Consider the following 20,252-nt stretch of genomic DNA (forward strand, 5'->3'; position numbering starts at 1 on the left):
GTAAGTTTTATAAGTTATATGTCAGAATATTCATTGTAATAAAATCCTAATATGATCATTCAAGAAATGAGAGAGAAATTAATCATGCTAACAGCGTTTCCATCAATCAGGTCGAATATAATCGGAGTTTCACCGCGATTTGATTCTGTCAATATTGCATTAAACTGTTTCTGAACTTACTTCAGCCTTGAGCTTCTGCACTTCTGACGTCAGCTCCTCGCAGTTCTGTATATATTGCCATTTAGCCGTTTTCTCGCTCTCGAAGATCTGCAACAGGTGCAGGTGCTTCTGCTCGACCTCCGTCTTTTGCAACAGCAATTTGTTGAAACTGTAATCAATGACCAAAGCGGCGATACAGCAGACGTCTTCTCGTGTTTACGGTGTAGTTAAACGAAATTGCATCGCCATTCTTCTGTGGCGTGTAATTTTAACGAACATGTATCTACTACAATCTTTAGAATCTCTGATCGCAAATTGTGTTTCATAAAAAAATCATCGCCACTGTATAACCCATATTTTGTACGAATAAAATTGTACACAAATAAATGAAATTAAAGAGTTCTTGTAGAAAACACTGTAAGTGGGAAAATTAAAAATAAATTGTTTCGGAAAATGTTCTACGTTCCAATGGTACTACTATAATATATATTTTGATTTTTGGCACTTACAGTGTTTTCTACAAGGACTCTTCAATTATCCATTTCTATCACGGAGATTTATTTAAAAATTTTACTTATTAGAATTGTGATTATCATAACACTCTGATAAAAGTTAACTGCCGAATATTCATTTTGACATCTACGTCACTTAGTTGCTACTTCTTAAAATTATAATTAACTTACAATTCCGTCGAAAATTCAAAATCGGATTACGCATTGAGTATCGGGCCAACAATCATAATTGTGAAATAACATTATTATGACCGAATCTAATGCCTCAACAAATTATGTATAAAAGCTGCTTCAATCCTTCTATTTAATAACTAACTAAAAAACGAACATGCGTATTTAGTATTTTTCTTTTTTCTGTTCCACGTAACTTTCTACTAACACCTGGAAATCTTATACCATCTAATTTTCCTCCTAAATGCACGAACATACTTTACTTGACAAAGTAGCCAATTTCTCAACTCTGTGAGCACAAGGTGTTGTGAGTCAGAGTTAGGTTACGACGAAATTTCAAACTAAGCCACAGCAATTTCTCAGTGACCTCGAATCACCTGATGCAGACCATTATTACGTAGGAGAAGGATTGCAAATTCCAAACTAGTTTTTGTATTCGCAGAACGTACCATAATTTTTCCAGAAGTAGATATAGCTGGGTCTCGATAAAGCTTTGCATTGTGGGAGCCTATGCACTGATTGTAACAGTAACTGCTAATATAGGTAAGCTAATTTGAAAAAAAAAAACAGTTTTCAATCAATTGTAACAACAGTGGATATTCCTAGATTACATCGTCAGAGTACTTTTGCAAAGGAAATTGTTATTTTCGTATAAGCATTACAACTAATTTGAAATATACATGAATTTATATTTAACATAGTTATTGTTAGCACTACTATATGTATGATTACGCGTTGAAATTTTCGTTGTTTATACAGGGTGTCACCGAACTTGCGGTACAACCTGCAACGGTGTAATTGTAGTTGTAAATATAAGTAGAACATACTTATAGGACTATACACCTACAACTGGGAATCCAATGAATCAGTGTAGAAAAATAAGTCGAATTGTAAAATAGCATTTTTTCGACCGAAGCATTGTTTTCGAGAAAATCGATTTTAGTACTTTTCCTAGTCAAGTGCACAGATTCTCAATGGATGTTAAAATTTGTTTTATTGAAAATAAAGCCTCGTTCGGAAAAAAGTTATTTTTCATACAATTGCAATTTACTTTTGCACCAGTGGATATTCATTTTATCTGTATTTGCACTATATTTAGAATTGCAGTTTTGCAGTTTGCCAATTTCTAGCCAGATGCACACGAATCACATGAAAATTTTTAATTAAGTTTCTCGAAAACGAAATCTCGTAAGAAAAAATAGTTATATTTTCTACTTAGGTATATCGACTTGTATAATGTAAAATCAGCCTTTTTCATATTATACCATTAGTTCGGCGACACCCTGTATAGTGCCATATAATTCTATAGAGCAACAAATAATTTGTATTGATTTCTTCAATGCCATCTTTGCTCAGTATAAATAATTGGTTCACATTTTTATTCAATTTGTATGCTACTATACAACTCTGTCTTAACACCAGATTCAGTTTCGTTTAACGGGGGAGATTACATATAGAACGCGGAAAGTAAGCTGATATTTGCGAATTTATTAGAAAGAAACTATAAAATAACTTACTATGAAATTTTGAGTACTTTATATTCATCTTTCAAAGTTACAAAAAAAATTTTCTTTTATTAAAAATATCGGCTGCAGATGTCGCTGTTGCGCAAAGTTGCTACAACCTCGCCGCCGGAGGTACAAGTTGGCGAGCATTCAAGCTCCCCCAAATTTGCCAAAAATAAAAAAAGCAAACATATTTCTTACTATTTATGATATTATATCGTCGATGAACCAAAAATACTAATAAAAAGTAAAAATTTTAGAAGATTTGTAGGGCTTGTAAAACAAAAGTACGATTCTTAAGGTAATTATCTTATATATTCGTGCAAAATAAAGCTGTTTAAATTAATCTTTACATTAATCGTGTAGCTTCATCGACTATAGATTGTTTTAATGTAGTTATATACCCCGGGGCAGGTGGATCGGTTGAGTAGTTTTTTTTCAATCGTGCTCGCCAATTTAGTTCCTCAACAGCGACATCTGCAGCCGACATTTTTAATAAAAGAATTTTTTTCTGTAACTGAAAAATAAATATAAAGTACTGGAAGTTTCATAATTATTTATTTTAAAGTTCTTTGAAATTAATTCGCTTATTTCCAGCGTTCTATTTGTAATTCCTCCCTTAAGTTGATATTTCAAATGCAGTCTATTTACGAGATATTAAATTTCACATTGTAGCTTCAACTGTTTCTATGCCAGTTTAGGATGAGTAAACAACTGGAGTAGGGCACTAGGATTGGGTAATTTACGATGAATTTTAGTTTCGATAGATCGGCGATCACAATATTTGATTGATACTTAGGCAGAGTAAAGTGAGTGTCATCATGCCACGTGTCACCCTTAGGTACACGACAGATCCTTCCAGTGTAATGCACGGAAATGCCAGGCCTCCGTTATAAATGACTTTGCGAGTCATAAACTCATAAAGCACACGAATCCGATAAAACTGTAGGAAAGCTAGGAAATTGCCTTCTAAAGTGCTTGCATGTTATGACACGGCAGAGATGGGGTAAATTTTTATTTAAATAAAATTTCGAATAACGAATAGACGTTAAAAAAATTATTCGTCATGTATTGAATAAAGTTGACCCGGGTTAACTAAGTTAAAATTAACTTAAAGTAATTTTTATTCGAGCGGTTATTTAAATAATTTTTTATTTAGTTAATACCCAACTCTGTGACACGGTGTAGAAGAATTCTAGTTTAGAAAGATGTGAGATACTGTATTCTTTGATGTGACTTATGATTCGAGTAGAAACTATTCCATATGTACCACGATCATTTAAAATTATTGACACTTTCTGATAGGCATCACCTTGTGACCTAGGGTCTGATATGTTATTTGAATTATTTTTGGTGTTAGGATACTGTTTTCCATGTTTTTTTTCACATACTGAGAATATGTACACCCTTTGGTGTATCGTAAAACACCCAGCAGCTCCCGAACTTTGAAATTTACAATGGATCTTGAAAATTGGAATAATTTGTATACAGGAATGAAAAATTTCAAATTCAAATAGATCGCATGCCGTGGCAATCTGCTTTGTTCGTGTTTGTATTTGACATTTTAATTACAATTTTGCTTTTGCTTGTTTATTTGGAAAACTTTTCTTGAGAGAACATATTTTAATTAAAGCAAATTTGGCAGAAAAACATTTTGAAAAAGTTTCGTTTTTCAGTAAATATCCAACTTATTTTGATCAAGATGTTGAGTACTGATTGCGAGTACCTGTTCATTTATTAAACCATTTATCCATCGATTACGTGATAATATTTTCTCTCCGATACTCTATGTTAAATATTCCAAAGATGCGATAAATATTTCGAGTAGCGTCACTTATACCACGTTCACTTTCATACCTCGTTTATGCCCACGTTTTTCGCAAGGGTTTCAGAAGTAATGCGAGAATCCCATTTAAAGTTAAGTAATTTTAGAGAACATACAGGTTAAGTTAAAGGGTTCTATAATTAATGATTTCTCAAAGTGCGGAATTTAAATAAATCTAAATTTAGTAAACAAAGGAATTGCGAGGATGTGGATAATTATATGCATTTAAAACTAAATTAAAAAGGATACTAATATTTAAATTTTAGATAATGTTATTTGTAGCAGTTAATTAAAGCGCGTGTTGGTTCCATTATCTCTATTTTATGGACACTACAATAATAAGTGATTTATACCCCCATTTTACTAAAAGGATAAAAGGAGGCGCTTGGTGAACAACACACGAGACCACCCCATATGTAGAGAGACAGCGAGCTCGTTCCACACACCTGGAGTCATTATCAGGACGATCACGTTCGTCAGACAGGCTAAACCATTAAGGCAGTAACTTGAAAAAAGGGGAAAGTCGACCACGATCTAGAAATATATCCTCCGCGCATGAACTGTGTAAATAATACGGAAAGTAATATTCCCCATCATTTTTCAGAGTATAAGAAAGACGGCCCCACAAAAAGTTCTGATTCCGCTATTTATCTTTGTACTTCTTTCGCCTTTTTGTGCCCCATTCTTTCGAAGCAGCCATCTTCATTTATATCTCAAGATAGCATCTTAATTGCTCAAATCAATGTACTAGAAGGGAAGTATTCATTTTTCAAGGAATCAAACTATAGCTCCAACATCTAAAAGCCTCCAAATAGTTACAATCCCCTCTTGACGATTCTATTTAGAGAGAAATATTTCTTTCATGTAGTAAATCTCATCGTAACAAGCAATTTATATGAATACGATTTTCAAGAAATTTTAACAGTGATACAAATAGTTCAATAAATACTGAAATTAATTGAAATATTTATCAAAAGCTGCTATTATTGGAGACAAATTTAGCAAACTATTATACATAATTTTCTGTCTAATTATATCACAGGATTATACAAAATTAAATCCAGGAAACAAATTTCGCAAACCTAGAAATTCGTAGCATACAAATTTTTTAAAAACATGATGACTTTAACTGCACGAACGTACAAAAAAGCTACAAAACAATGATCGACTATAGTATTAATAACATCAATATTCTGTTTAATTCGACACTTTTGTTTCGGTGTAGTGTAACGTCTCAGCTCCACTATGGGATCGCGACTGTTAGTGCTCGCCAGCGCCACCAGAGGTCTAATCTTCCACACCTCTTTCTCGCAAGTCCTATGTTCCAGTCTCTTTGGTATATATACAAGTTCCAAGTTTATTCCTCTTGGTCCCCATGCATCTAGGGCAGAGTCCGACGGCTGTAGCCCTACTGATGGGAGTCTGACCTCTGACGGCCTTAGGAATTTACTAAAGAAAAAAAATCATCCCTTCTCGTGTCTAGGAATTTTGACGGTTGCGGACGTTTATTACAATAGAACAGATCAGCTAAGCTCCCCCCCCAACCCTTGGGTTGTCCCTAATTTTTCCCATCATGACCCAATTAAACATTAAGTGGTTTGGTGTAAGAATGGTGTGCACAGAGAACGGCAACACAACTCAACTTATTAATGACAAACAACAATTAACAGTGACAGATAGAAGGCGTGAGTTTTTCACCAGTTAAAAAGAAAAGAGTAGACAGAAGTTATAATGACAGCGGAACAAGAAAGATAGCGATAGCTCGGAAACGAAGATGAAAACAGAGAGAGGGTGAAGAGAAAGTTGTGGGAAAAGCAGCAAACTGTCCTGCAGCACAGCGCAGTTGTTCTTGGTCACCAAATGTTCCTGACGATGACTAGGCCCATGCGGACCCTCTTAAAATTTGGGTGGAAGGAAAAACGGCAGGTAAGAATAAAGAGAGGGTATGAAGGAAAGTAGAGAAGAGAAGTGATGAAAGTAAGAAAATACCTGCAGAAAGAGAAAAAAGGAATACCATATATCTGGAAAAATATGGCAAAGACGCAGTGGCGGCGGCGTACTGTGCCACAAATGCAAGAAAGTGACATGTTGTGACCCAATTCATACGATCTGATTTCAATCGAACTTTGCACACGAGAAAAGGCTTTATAAATATTTGACACATGCTTTTTTCACAACGGCCCATAGTCATATGTGTTCGACCAGCGGCCGTAGCCGTGATGGAAAACACCGGTTCTCGTTAGATCACCGAAGTTAAGCATCACGGGGCGGTGTACTGGGGAAAGATGGGAGACCACCTTTCTCCCGGTGCGCTGCTGCTGCTGGGGCCCGAAGGAGAGAGGAGGGGAAAAAATGGGACTATAGTTCGTTGGGCAATATAAGCAGAAATAAGCTTGAAACGCCATCCTGCTTAAAACACAGGAAAACAATAAAACGTAACAAACATAACACATATGTGTTCGAGGTGAAAGTAGCCCTCAAAATTGGGAATTAGAAATGAATTTTGTTAACGTAATAACTCTCGTTAAGACCACCTTTTCAAAGCAAGCCAGGATTCCAGTTGCAGCCTCCGCCATTTGAATTATTACACTTGTATGTTATGAATTTTGGATAGAGCAGTTACCTTGCCTCTCGAATGGCATCGATCCACGTTTTGCAGTCGGACTCGGTAGCCGCTTTCAGCTCGTATTGTCGTTGATTTTCTTTTCTGTACGATATCGCGAAACAGTACTGAAACAAACAGTGACAAAGCTTCAGTTAGTAGAGTTGAATACTTTAGCTGAACATTCATTGATTATTACATCCACAAAGGTATAACTTGTTAGAGCCTATGATATGAGTTGTGTTTACAGGGCCATTCAATACAAAACCGACCACTTTTTGTCGTCGCTGACAAGGATTTTGATGAACTTGAAGTATGATTTGGGGGGTTAAGTCACTGTTTTGCTGGTTTCGAATTTGTATACAAAATGGAGGCCGTTAAAAAATAGTAATTTGTACGAATTTAAATGAACATCTCGTTGTGAAAATAAATTGAAAGTGATTGCCCTAGGGAAGGTCTCATTTTGTAAAGAAGGCTACAAAAATTCCGGTCATATTTTTTTTTATTTTTAAAAACGTGGCCCGAAAGTGAAATTTGGAAAACAAGAATTTGTTTATAATTTTCAAGCTGCATAAATAATTTTTTGCTGTAGAAGGAATTTTTTTAAGAAGGTAAATCTTTCTTCGTTAAAGTAAAAGGACAAACTCTCCCTTCGTGAAAGTGGATAAAATATTTTTTAAACGAATATGAAATCAGCAAAGTGATGACACCATATTTCAATTCCACAAAAAGTTATCGATTTTGTGTGGAATGCTACTTCGAAAAAGAAGTGCATGTTGTTTTAATAAAATTCGGTTGAAGACTCAAAAATTCCTACATTGTTTAGTAATAGTTAAAAACATTTTCAAAGTTTTGTAACAAAAGAGTTTGTTAAAAATATTTGCGAATTATTTAATATTCTATTTTTCTAAAGGCACTATTTTAAAGATTTATCCACATTTTATATGAAAATATTTTCCTTCCTATGCATATTGTCCCTTCTTGCCAGATTTATATGCTCTAATTATCGTAATATAAAATAACTATGCAACCCTAGACACGAATACAACTCCTGCACTATTTATAACTGATTAGGTGTAGGAAAGGATCGTGTCCTTTTAGTTTACAAAACTCATCATTTCAAATTGACATTTCTAAAATTATTTAATATTTCTCTATTACAGACACAGTATTTAGTATCGTAGAGAAAGGAAGAAAGGAAAACTTCGAAAAAACCTATGACCTTTTGTTACATTTAAATGTTGAAGTACTGAGTTCTACGTGCATAAAATTTCGAAGCTTGATATTTCGTTTCAGCATTTAAAATTTTCAATCTACCTCGTAATACAATGGACACAGGGTCAGAATCGACTACATACTGCGATTGTTACATTCATTTCCAATTTGGAAGAATTTCAGTTCGTTTAAATTTTTCCGTTCTAAAATCAAAAAGTATAAGTTGCTTTCATGCATAATACATAATATACCGCACACATCTCGTAATTTTTCCCAGAGTTGAAACGAAGTTCCTTTCCGCTACGATTATTTCCAAAATTAAATTTTAAATGTAAAACTGTTACTTGCAGTATAATGGCGTGAGTTTGGAGGAACTATTAGATCTAGCTACGCATAACTGTAATTTTTCCTTTTTTCGAGTAACGTCAGCATAAAATATTTCCCACTGGAATCTACTTTAATCTTCATTCGCAACTATTAACAATGAACGTGTTCTCATTTCTTGGGCAGCTTACGAACTACTGCCGCATAGAAATTGATTGGCGTTGAGCCGGGGAAGTTCTCAACAAGCTTTCAAAGTGGGTCACCATTATTGATAATTTTTCATACAAGCCGGTTCGAAGAGTGAGAAAAATATTACCATAGGTTCGAGCAAAATGCAATGAGTAGGTATAGATGAAGCAGGCGACAACACCTAAGCTCTGAAATTCTTACCAGCGTCATTACTGTTAACACTTCTATTCTTATTGTTGGAGAATATACCAGCACAGATGAGCCTATAAACTGCTCCAAGAAACATTGTATTTTCTCACATTTCAGTCTGATGCAGCTCTGCAATTTTTATCGTATAAGTACAGAGCAAAAATTTATTCCATTGTTTAGTGTTAGCAAATGAATTTCTGAAAAGCATGTACGGGTATGGGAAGCTTTTATGACAGTGCAGAGAGGGGGAAAATATTCCCTCTCTGTAGGCACGCGGGTTCAGCCCGTTGGTGTGCCTATAGAATGGGTAGTCAGGGTAGTGGATTAATCGCTGGCTGTTTTCTCCGTGTCATGCGTAATAAAATGTAGAGCTTTAAAGCAATATCCTGCGCTTCTCAGAGCTCTCCTAATTTTTCGTGTACAAAACACACCGTGCATTCTCTAACAACTTAGCCTTATTACATACATGTTTAAGCATCAGTTGAATTGAGGTTAACGTTCATTATTCTCCTTCAATTCACAAACTATCATGTGACAAACCTACGCTTTTACGTTCTCTGTGTACGCTGTCCACTTCAAAACTACACTATTAATATTATTAATGATTATCGTCTGACTTGAAGATAAATGAGCCTTATCCCTTATATTTTTATAGTCAATATTAAGTGCTGTTATGAGTACACGTGATAAGGGCACGAGATCTTTTACCTTACAACTTTTTATTTACAAGCTGTAATACTATATATGTAACAAACTATACTATTACACGTGAGCGTTACATGACCTGTCGACTGTCCATGACAGCTGTCAACTATCAGCCTGCGCAATAGAGCGCAGCGATATTCTGCAGGCGAAAATTTAAATTTAAATTTTCAGTTGGCCTGGGGGCGGGATAGTTGTCTTTTGATTGATCAAACACAACTGTAAAAAAATTTTGAAAAGATATTCATGTCTGCAGGCTCCTTTTGCTCTTAAAAATGTAAAAAATAAGATTCACATTGTGAATTTTTACATTTTTTTCTCTTAAAAATTTTGGAAAAATATTCATGTCTGGAGGTTCCTTCTTCTCTTAAAAATGTAAAAAATAAGATTCACATTGTGATTTTTTACATTTTTTTCTCTTAAAATTTTTGGAAAAATATTCATGTCTGCAGGTTCCTTTTTCTCTTAAAAATGTAAAACATAAGATTCACATTGTGAATTTTTACATTTTTTTCTCTTAAAAATTTTGGAAAAATATTCATGTCTGCAGGTTCCTTTTTCTCTAAAAAATGTAAAAATTAAAAGAATTTTGGAAAAATATTCATGTCTGCAGGTTCCTTTTTTATTAAAAATGTAAACCATAAGATTCACATAGTGAATTAAAATTTTTTTTTACATTTTTTTGTCTTAAAAAAAATTTTTACATCTTTTTATCTTAAAAAATTTTTTAAAATTGTTTTTCTCTTAAAAAATAATCTTTAAAAATGGAACCTGCAGACACGAATATTTTTCTAAAATTCTTGTAATTTAAAAAAAAAAAATTTTTAAATTCAAATTTAAATTTTCGCCTATATAGTATCGCTCCGTCCCACTGCGCAACCGGTTCCGACCGTTATCATGGGCACTATTACTAAAATGAATACGTATATCGTAAAATTGATTATATAATATCCATTTATTCCGCGCATAGCCCCATTTCTTAATGCATTACGAATAACCAGTAACTGATTACGTAAATTGTGGTTACTGGAACGATATATATTTACCAATTACAGGTACTTAATGTACAAAAAGACATTGGTCACTAAATATTTGAAAAAATTAATACGCGCTACCTAAGTACAGTGGAAGTTATTAGCGTCACAACTGAATACAATTTACAATAAATTATATCATTCTTCATTTAGACAGAGTGATGACGCTGTCACCCAACTCTTCAGTTCTTTTGTTATTGCTTTGTTAATGAATAGAAATCATATACTTGCAAACATGACGGTTTATTGTCAATTAAAAATAATACCATTATTATAATAGTTTTCAGATAATTAACATATTTTAACGCCTTTTGACAAGGCCAACGCCGAGACACTATTCCATCCTGTGCTTCCTTGTGATTTTCCCTGGAATTCTTTCGCCTGCGCTTATTATCTCGCATTATGCGAAATGAATACTCGCAATGAAAATAACAGAAAGAAATCTGTGTTCCCTGTAGAAGAAGTAAAATATGTAAAGGCGCTATTTCACGCTTCAAAGAATAATACTTCAACGTCGAAGACCAAGACAAAGCTTTAAGGTCTGTGATTCCAAAGAAGCAGTCGCCTGTCCTTTGAAAGAATTCTCCTGCGAGGAATAGGTATTCAGAGTTTGCGCATTCCTTGTGAATAGCTTCATCCTCGCGTCACTTCCATCTGATAGAGTCTTCGCTTAAGCGATTTAATTGTCTGGAAGCTAAATCTGTGCAATGACTTGACATTTTATAAATTGAGGATAATTGCCAGAACTGCACATAGTCTTTTTGAAAAGATATTAATTTTTTTTTTTAAATTTTATATGCACACCTAAACGTGAATTCATTAAAAGACCAATATTTCTGAGCAGATTGCAATTTTTGCATGTACACTAATTTAAATGTCTACAGAGAGCAACATAAATAATATTAATTATATTAATTAATGCAACATGAATATATATATTAACGAAAATTACATTAATTTTTAAACCTCCAATTATATTTTAATATAATCTATGATATAATCATTTAATTTTTAGTTTTCAATTAAATTTAACATAAATTATATTAATGCATACTTAAACTGTTAAAGAGATACAATAAACCCTTGAACATTTAAGCTACTTCGAAGTGAAATAAACTTCGCTATTAAAAGTTAAACAAACTTAAAATTTATTTTAAATTATTAGAAGCTAAATGTATGCAATAAAATTAATTCTTTAAGTGCCAATGACGTATTTTTTTACGTTCAAACTGTTTAATTCAGAGTTATGTATATCAGGTTTGCTATAGACAAATTTGTAACACCTATAGGAGCTGAACAGTTTCATTTGTAATTTGCATAACTACTTAGGCAAGAATTGCAAATTTTGACAGTCCGCATCTTTTGAACAAAATTCGAAAACAGGAAGCTGATGTCTCAAACCCGTTTTAAATTCACATGGACTACAATATATTCCAATTGCATATAAATCCCCAGCGATAAGTGTAAAAAGCAGTTGATTTAGATTAGAATGTGAAAATGGCCCAAGTACTATACTTCCAAATGCCTTTACTGGCGATAGTTAATAGATTTTTTACTACAAAGCATATTACTTCTCGACTTTGAAAGCCGGCGTAATCTAATATTAAAAGATAAAATCAATACATCCAATCAAATAATTCATAGGCTTAAAATGGATACACTTCATCAAAGGGGAGTAGTGTCCATTTAAGGTGACCTTCCGGTCTAAAGCCCCAAAAATAGGTGATATTTAGGAATTAATTAAAAGAAAAATACTATATATAATTTAATGGGACTTTCTGCATTGTATTAAGCATGTCTTATGCTACAGAAATATATTTTTTGTTTTATAATTAATCATTGCAGACGGCACTGGGGAGTCGTTGAAGTCAAGGCGTCAAAAAATTGATCCAAATCGGTGGGACCTGTATCTCCAAAAGTTATTATCCGATTCGACTGAAACTTTTTTTTATTTTGAAGAATATACTTCCGGCTAGTGGAGAAACCAGGAAAAATGACAAAAAATAAATTTTTTGAGAAAATACCGACACTTGAAGTTTGAAATCACTTTTTCCCTATAGTGTTCATCGTTTCAACGCCTTTGAAAATTATAAATTTTCAAATTTTGTATTTTTCTCTGGTATCCCTAGCCAGAAGTATTTTCTTCAAAATAAAAAAAGTTTCAGTCGAATCGGATAATAAATTTTGGAAATACAGGTCCCACCGTTTTGAGAACACTGTTTCGAGAAAAACGCGTTTAAAGTTTTACGTGAGTGCCGAGTGGTAGGGTGTTACCCATGCATTTGCCGCTACTCAAATGCCTATAACTTCGGGAATTCTACGAATTTCAAAAAATCCTTTTAAACACGTATTCCTAAAAGGTTGAACTTTCGAAAAATGAAATAAAAACGGAATGTCCCCTTAATTCTATGTAAAGTACATACCCACACAGAATAGTAAAATGTATGGTGTACAGCTCTTGCTCGAATTACAGTACATAAGTACAACCCTTGCGACTTTAAATAAATAAATAAAAAAGCAAGAGTAGTATCCGATCTGACTTTCTTTTCGAAACTATTGAATGGCCATATCTGTTGTGCAAATATCCTCAGCATTTGCCTAAACGCGATATCCAATCTGGCGAACATCTATATTTCCAAATTAGACTTTTTCAGTGAATCGTTGACCTCTTTTCAAACTACTGTACATGGGATTGCTCCCACATACCAACCGAAGGCTCCTACATAAGATAGTGTCTTGTGGTGGATGGTGCCTCACATGATACTTGTACCGTTTAATTTAATTTTGTTTACCACAAAGCTGGTCTCGTTTAAATAAATAAATATGGTGTTACAGCGGGAGCAAAATGTGTTCTTTCTGAACGTGTACCTCCTAATACGAGTGTTTCCCGGTATTGATTTGGCCGTTCCATTTTGGCCAGTGACACTGCACATTCGGCTTCGACGGAACAAAGTCACTTATTATAAGCGATCGTATCGAACGCGTCGTAAATAATATTAAAGCATAACGACGAATGTTCGAATTATATGTACGTACCTTAGAAAATAATAATAGCACAAAAATATCAACAGAACCTAACCCTTTGAATACAATAAACAATTGTTCATAAAGTGTCATGATGATAGAAGGAATTTAATATGCACAGTATTTGTTTAAGTGCTTGCAATATGTGTACTTAGATGTGCATTTTAAATTTTGCAAGGGAATGAAATTGTTAAAAATTTGTAGCTTAAATAATAAAACATTACCCACTACAAATTTTAAACAATTCGATTACATAGTTTCATAGTTTTCAAGACGTACAGGAAAGTAGGAAATCACACATTAACCTTTAAGGGTTGTTTTCAGCCTGAAGAGCCGAAGCTGGGCACGAACGAAAAATTGCCTGCACAGTTTCCAAAAAATCGGAGCGATCGGGTAACCGAACTTCCCTTATTAGTGTTTTTTTTTTAATTTATATCTAAATAACATTAGTGCCTCCACTAAAGAAATCCAATAATTATTGTAAAGATTTACAAAACTGATAATGTGATTATTTGAACCCCAAGCACGTATTCGACTAAGTACACATCTAGATAACCTAATTAAAGTATTACGAGAGAACGTAATACATCATCCTGTCAGAAATCGAAGAAGCGAAATAATACCCTCTTCCCCTCGTGAGCGCCCCACAAAAAGCTTCAGAAGATAATCGATGAATGTTATTCTCCTCGGACCTCTCCCTTCTACCCTTAGAAGAGTATTAACGATTCCCTGTGGACGCAAACCCCCCCTACGAGTTGTAAGATATTCAACAGACGCCAAAATGACGTAGGAAGGCCTGCGGAACTGCTGAAGTCGTCCCTTTCGCCCGAAATAACGGTTGGTTTATTTATTTTAACCCTGATGGAAACACGTAGTCCGAAACAGTGACCAAGTAAAACATAAAGTATAATTACAATTAGAAATTTCCATTTCTGGTGGTATAATTTTCTTTTTCATCGCACAGTGTACACTGGGGTGGCTCTTATTTACGTCGATATTTTTGCGAATTTAGGTTCCAAATTTTCAGGAAACATTCACGACATATCAAACACCGAAAATATGGAGAAAATTTTTTTTTTATCTTTTCGACATATCTCGGTACAGAAAATCGATATATAATAGGGTGGTCCTTATTTTTCAACTTTAAAATTTGTATTGTCTGACCCTTTTAAAATCTTCTATCTGACAAAAAAAAAATCTTCGTGTTTTTTATTTGTATATTTTGATATATAAAGATCGCTCAAGCACTTTATATTTCGCAGGACTTTCCATAATTTTCACTTGTCAATTTTAATGAAACGGGGCCCATATTTATATATCAGAATCCGAAATCATGCTTTCATCTATGCGTTTAACAACCTAAATATGTAGAATGTACGTCAAAGTTTGCGTCTGCATCTGATTCGAGAGCTGCTGATGAGAGAAATTTAAATGTGCATAGAAAGCCTTATGCCACAACACAGTACAGTACACACTCGTTATAAACCCGTTTCGTCTATGCGATGTGTGCCCGATTTTTAATGTTATACTCTCACTTAAAAGTTAATAAAATTATGTTGTCCTTATTGCAAAAATTTCTATCGATTTATACCAAAATAGTAATATTTCAATGCCATTGCGCGACCTTTAATCCTTAATATATTTTAACAAAATTTTAGACGAAATTCTTTTAAACTATTCGGAAACTTCTGAGAGGGTCAGAACAAAATTTTAAAAACTTCGATTTTTTACCATACGTATAAGGACCACCCTAATATATAATTACAATTTTTTTCGCTTTCATAAATAAGAAGTGTTCGAAAAGCATTTAAATTTTCCAAATTTGTAAAATAACAATGTTTTTGCAGTTTTTCTGGACTTTTTTCGAAAAGCATTTGTCGCACGATAAAAATTAATAAATCATAAAAAATGCTCCTTGTCTGGATCTACAACTTTTGTTTAACATATTTTGTGATGTAATCAATAACTTGGAGGATATTATATAAAATCGACTTTATGAGCTGTTAAATAATTATTTAAATGTTCAAGGACGCAGGGGCACCTTTTCCCGTTATCCGATCGGGCTCAAACTTTACACAGATTTTTTTTTATTATTTGGAACTATTCTGGGGGCTGCCGCGAAGAAAATTCAAAAGTCGAAAATAAAAGCCACCCTAACATACACTTTTGAACTATGTGAAAGGTACATTATACAGGGTGCGACCAAAATGATGTACAAGCAGACATGTAGTGATTCCTCGTGTAGAAGTACCTAAGTAAAAGTGCAGAATAAAGTTTTTCCGTGCGAGGCTTAGTTTCCGAGAATATCGATTTCTGAAAATCGCTAAGCACCCAAGTACAAAGAAGCAGAATTTATTAGTAACTACGGTGCAACTGCAAATCAGGAAGATTGTATTGACAGAGGTACCAGTTTTCAGTCAAGCGTACTCAAAGGATCCTCAAACTCGATTTTGTTTAAAACAAAGATTTATTAAAAAAAAGTGTTCATAAAATTTCGACTTAATCCTGCCTAAGAATACATTTCATCAGCAGCTGTGCCATATTTACGGTTGATTTCTGCTAATTCTTGCAATTAGTTAGATGCACGCGTACCCAAGAAACTTTCAAAATCAATTTAAAATCAGAAACTTTATTCTGCACTTACTGACTTACTTTGGCACTAGGAGTCGCCTACTTCCTGACTGTACCACCATTTCAACCGCACCCTTTATACTTCCCAGAAGAGTGAAAGGGGTTGTAACTCAAAAAATTAATTTAAAAAATCAACCACGATGAGGTCCAATAATTCAGTTATTGGACAAATCAACAAATCTATTAATTGACATTTACTACATCAATTTACGAGTTGTTGGAATTGTTAGCCCTCTTCCTGCATACAAATTCGTGCTACGTGGTTCAGGGGCTTTGATCTGTTCAGGAAAAACCTGCGCGATTTTATCTCTTCACTGGGAAAGATTTTCAACGTCTTCAGCAGGAGGTATTTCCGCAACGTGATTTCGCAAAGAAAAATGCTGTGTAGCGATGTCTAGTGGATCTTGGAGATCAAACTACTAGCGCACCGAAGGCAAGCAGCGTGTGTGTATAGTATCTAGTATCTATTTACTCTATCTGTTGGTCGGCCACTGTATTGTGCAATGGCGATAGTATTATTGCTTGAGACAGAACTTGAATTCGTTGGGGCTTAAATAAATTTGCATATGGTGAGCTGACTGCTATTGGAGGATTATGATTCCCGAGAGAAATGACCACCAGCTATAATTGAATTTTCGGGTTTAGTTAAACTCAACTATTATGGTCTAAACTGCACAGGCACGATGATAATATTCTGTAACAAATAAAACAAAACCATGTTGGGCTAGGAAGTTCAGAACAGGGATACAGTAAAGGGTTAGTGGTATTATAAAAATGTTAATAGGTATCATTTGACAAAGTTCAGGTTTTTCTGGCTAACGTTATTAACTGGTACATAATTAATATGTTCATTAACATCGTCTACTGATAGTTATAATGCTCATTAGTATACTACTTCTCGATAAAATTATAGCCAAAGTAAAGAAATAAATGTTGTCATTTTTTGTACAAAATATATCGCAAATTTGACTCTTAAACCGATATATCATATACAGGGTGACCCATTTAAATCGACCCAGTCGAATATCCTCGAAACTGTTGAATATAATAAATTTAGTTTACTTTTGAGCACCAACTTTAGAAAGGTGAGTGTGATGTGAACATAATACTAATACCACTACTCAATATTAAAATTAAAATGTTTTCTAAACTAATGATTACAGTACTACTGTGTAGGGAATGCCGAGTTGCATAACTTAGTACATTAAAAAATATATCATTTCGTTTTAAATATCAAAGTTGACCTTCAAAGGTACCTATGCCTTCTTAGGGTGGCCTTTCTTTATGTGTCTCGAAGTTTTTATTTAACAGACATTGCAGAAAATTGAATCCCCCCCCTTAAACATGACTCATGTATGAAAGAAGCGAATTCCTTTTAATTCTTGAAAAAAATTAAAAAAAGGTCAGATGGAAACATTGTGAAATCAACTTTGCCAATTCCAATTGTTTACAAATCAATTCAGTGCTCAGATTTTCAGCTTCGGTTTTAAGCAAGTAGCTGGCCGTATGAAGATCATTGTAAAATCTAAGATAATACAAACTTGGTCGAGACTAATTTAAACGAATCAAAGTCAGTAGTGGATTAAGAGAGACGCGGATTTTTTTTATACAACGGCCCGCTAATTGCTTAAAACCGAAGTTGAAAATCTGAGCACTGAATTGATTTGTATACAATTGAAATTAGCAAAGTTGATTTCATAATCTTTGCATCTGAACTTTTTTAATTTTTTCGAGAATTAAAGGGAATTAGCTTTTTTCATACATGTGTCATGTTTATGGGGGATGGGGGGATTTCATTACTTTTTTCTTACATACAGCTAAATCTAACGTGGAAGTATAAATAATATTCTTTTTTGTCCTCGGCTTTTTCATGTATTTGAGGGGGATAGGGCAGAGGAGTGACATTATAAGATTTCTGGAAAAAGGTTTTCGTCTGTTGATTCTGCTTTCGAAAGGCGACATCTACTGGCGTCAAGTGGAGAAGTAAAACGAGAATGGCGACATCTACTGGCGTCAAGTACTAGCGCTACGTGACGTCTGACTGTCTCGTAAAGAAAGTATTATTTTGATAACTACTAATTCAGAATAATTCTTTTATCTTTTAGAAAAACAGCTCGAAACATTCAGTAAAACGACAAATGGGTTTAAAAAAAAATTATTCGCTGGATCATGTTAAAACACCGGAACTATGTCTAAGATAAGATAAGAAGGCCAAAATAGCTGCGGGGTCGTACCCATTTCGCTAGCATTCGTGTATAGAGACATGGCCGCTCAGTGTGCTTATGGGTAGAGGTGGAAGGGGAATTAGCTTTCAGACGCGGCCGCGTCTGTTGATGCTGTTTTAAAATTATTTTGCAGGGGTTGCCGGTATGGAGATTCTCCCCGAGAATCTCGCTGCACTCCGTGGTCGTCCTTGAATAGGTCCTCGGGCTCCGATAGTTCGGTTGATGATGCCGGGGACGGGATACTCGGGCTGAGCCGAGAGATAGTGGATCGTTGCCGGTTTAAGAGTTAGAACTCACCGTAGTGTTGAACTAAGGTTTATTGAGTTTGACTGATCTCGACGGGGCGATCACGGGCGTGATCACGTAACTGATTTTATAATCATCCTCTGTTTGTTCGGGCGTGGGTTTATATACATAATTTGAGGTCGGAGTTTGTTGATCGCGGGGGAAGGCTTAATGGTCTCTGCATGTGGATCTTCGGCCTTGCAGTGTGTGCGGCTTCCTTTGATTGCGCATCTTGCTGGTGTTCGTTACACCAGGTGTGTTATGAGTTACATAACAATTATTTAAACAAAATTTCCATAGGACTTACCATTTTTGAGAAATTCTTTAAATCCATAAAACCTGATGAATTCTAAACTTTAAGGCCTGGTCAGCAACTTTTTCACGGATTATTTTCTTATGAAACGGAACCGTACTAGGGGGTGAGAGTGGAAATCGAATGTTGAATAATGAGGGCTACCCTAATGTCCCCTGCACGTCCACATAGGAAAAACTTATTCACATCTGATAATGTGCCTCCTGAAACCATTTCACTTTTCTCTGATACTTTTTTATTATGTTCAACAGTTTCGAAGAAGATATTCGAGTGGGTCGATTTAAATGGGTCACCCTGTATAATAATACTATGCAACTGTCCATTACGCAAACACTTTGAACAATACTGACCATTAGTTATTCGAACTTCTAGTGAATACATTTGCAATAATTCTATTGCAGTATTGTTTAACAGTATAATAGCCTGACAGTGGTAAAGTTTGCGAGGAACCATGTATTTTACACAGTGCCAACGTGGAAATTGAGAATTACAATGTGTGGCGAGCGAAACGCGCTATAACAGTATCGTGGAAAGAGAGCGGAACACAACAAACGGTCGCGAAGCGTGACCTCTCCTCGTCCTTAGGAGAGCCGTTGGGATTGCGACGTGGTGAGGCCAAGCGTGGCCCAGGCAGCTGTGATGCCAGATCGGGGACGGGTTCCCTCGAGAATTTCCCCCACCTCGCGCACACTACACCGGAGCAGCGCGTCCGTGAGCTCGGCGCTTCGGAGTCCAACTCACGGACACGCAGCTCCGGTGTAGTGTGCGCGAGGTGGGGGAAATCCTCGAGAGAACCCGTCCCCGATCTGGCATCACAGCCAGGCAGTTCGACGCGGCTAGCTGGCTAACGGCGAGCGAGAGCGAGCTGGCTAACGGCGAGCGAGAGCGAGCTGGCTAACGGCGAGCGAGAGCGAGCTGGCTAACGGCGAGCGAGAGCGAGCTGGCTAACGGCGAGCGAGAGCGAGCTGGCTAACGGCGAGCGAGAGCGAGCTGGCTAACGGCGAGCGAGAGCGATCTGGCTAACGGCGAGCGAGAGCGAGCTGGCAACGGCGAGCGAGAGCGAGCTGGCTAACGGCGAGCGAGAGCGAGCTGGCTAACGGCGAGCGAGAGCGATCTGGCTAACGGCGAGCGAGAGCGAGCTGGCTAACGGCGAGCGAGAGCGAGCTGGCTAACGGCGAGCGAGAGCGAGCTGGCTAACGGCGAGCGAGAGCGAGCTGGCAACGGCGAGCGAGAGCGAGCTGGCTAACGGCGAGCGAGAGCGAGCTGGCTAACGGCGAGCGAGAGCGAGCTGGCTAACGGCGAGCGAGAGCGAGCTAGCAACGGCGAGCGAGAGCGAGCTAGCAACGG

At 35.8% G+C, this 20,252-nt stretch overlaps 1 protein-coding gene across 5 annotated transcripts in view; it reads right to left on the reverse strand.

The window, feature by feature from the left end:
- LOC143375970 (ras-specific guanine nucleotide-releasing factor 2) overlaps positions 1-20,252 on the reverse strand; it is a 178,777-nt gene that overhangs the window by 43,036 nt on the left and 115,489 nt on the right. For all 5 annotated transcript variants that reach the window (XM_076825701.1, XM_076825699.1, XM_076825700.1 and 2 more), the window contains 2 exons: positions 6,796-6,902; positions 181-328 (listed from right to left, as the gene is read on the reverse strand). In XM_076825701.1, the coding sequence (XP_076681816.1) occupies positions 181-328; positions 6,796-6,902 (255 nt within the window). The remainder of the gene's footprint in view (positions 1-180; positions 329-6,795; positions 6,903-20,252) is intronic.

Source organism: Andrena cerasifolii, chromosome 13, assembly GCF_050908995.1.
Source record: "Andrena cerasifolii isolate SP2316 chromosome 13, iyAndCera1_principal, whole genome shotgun sequence".
Classification (NCBI taxonomy): Eukaryota; Metazoa; Arthropoda; class Insecta; order Hymenoptera; family Andrenidae; genus Andrena; species Andrena cerasifolii.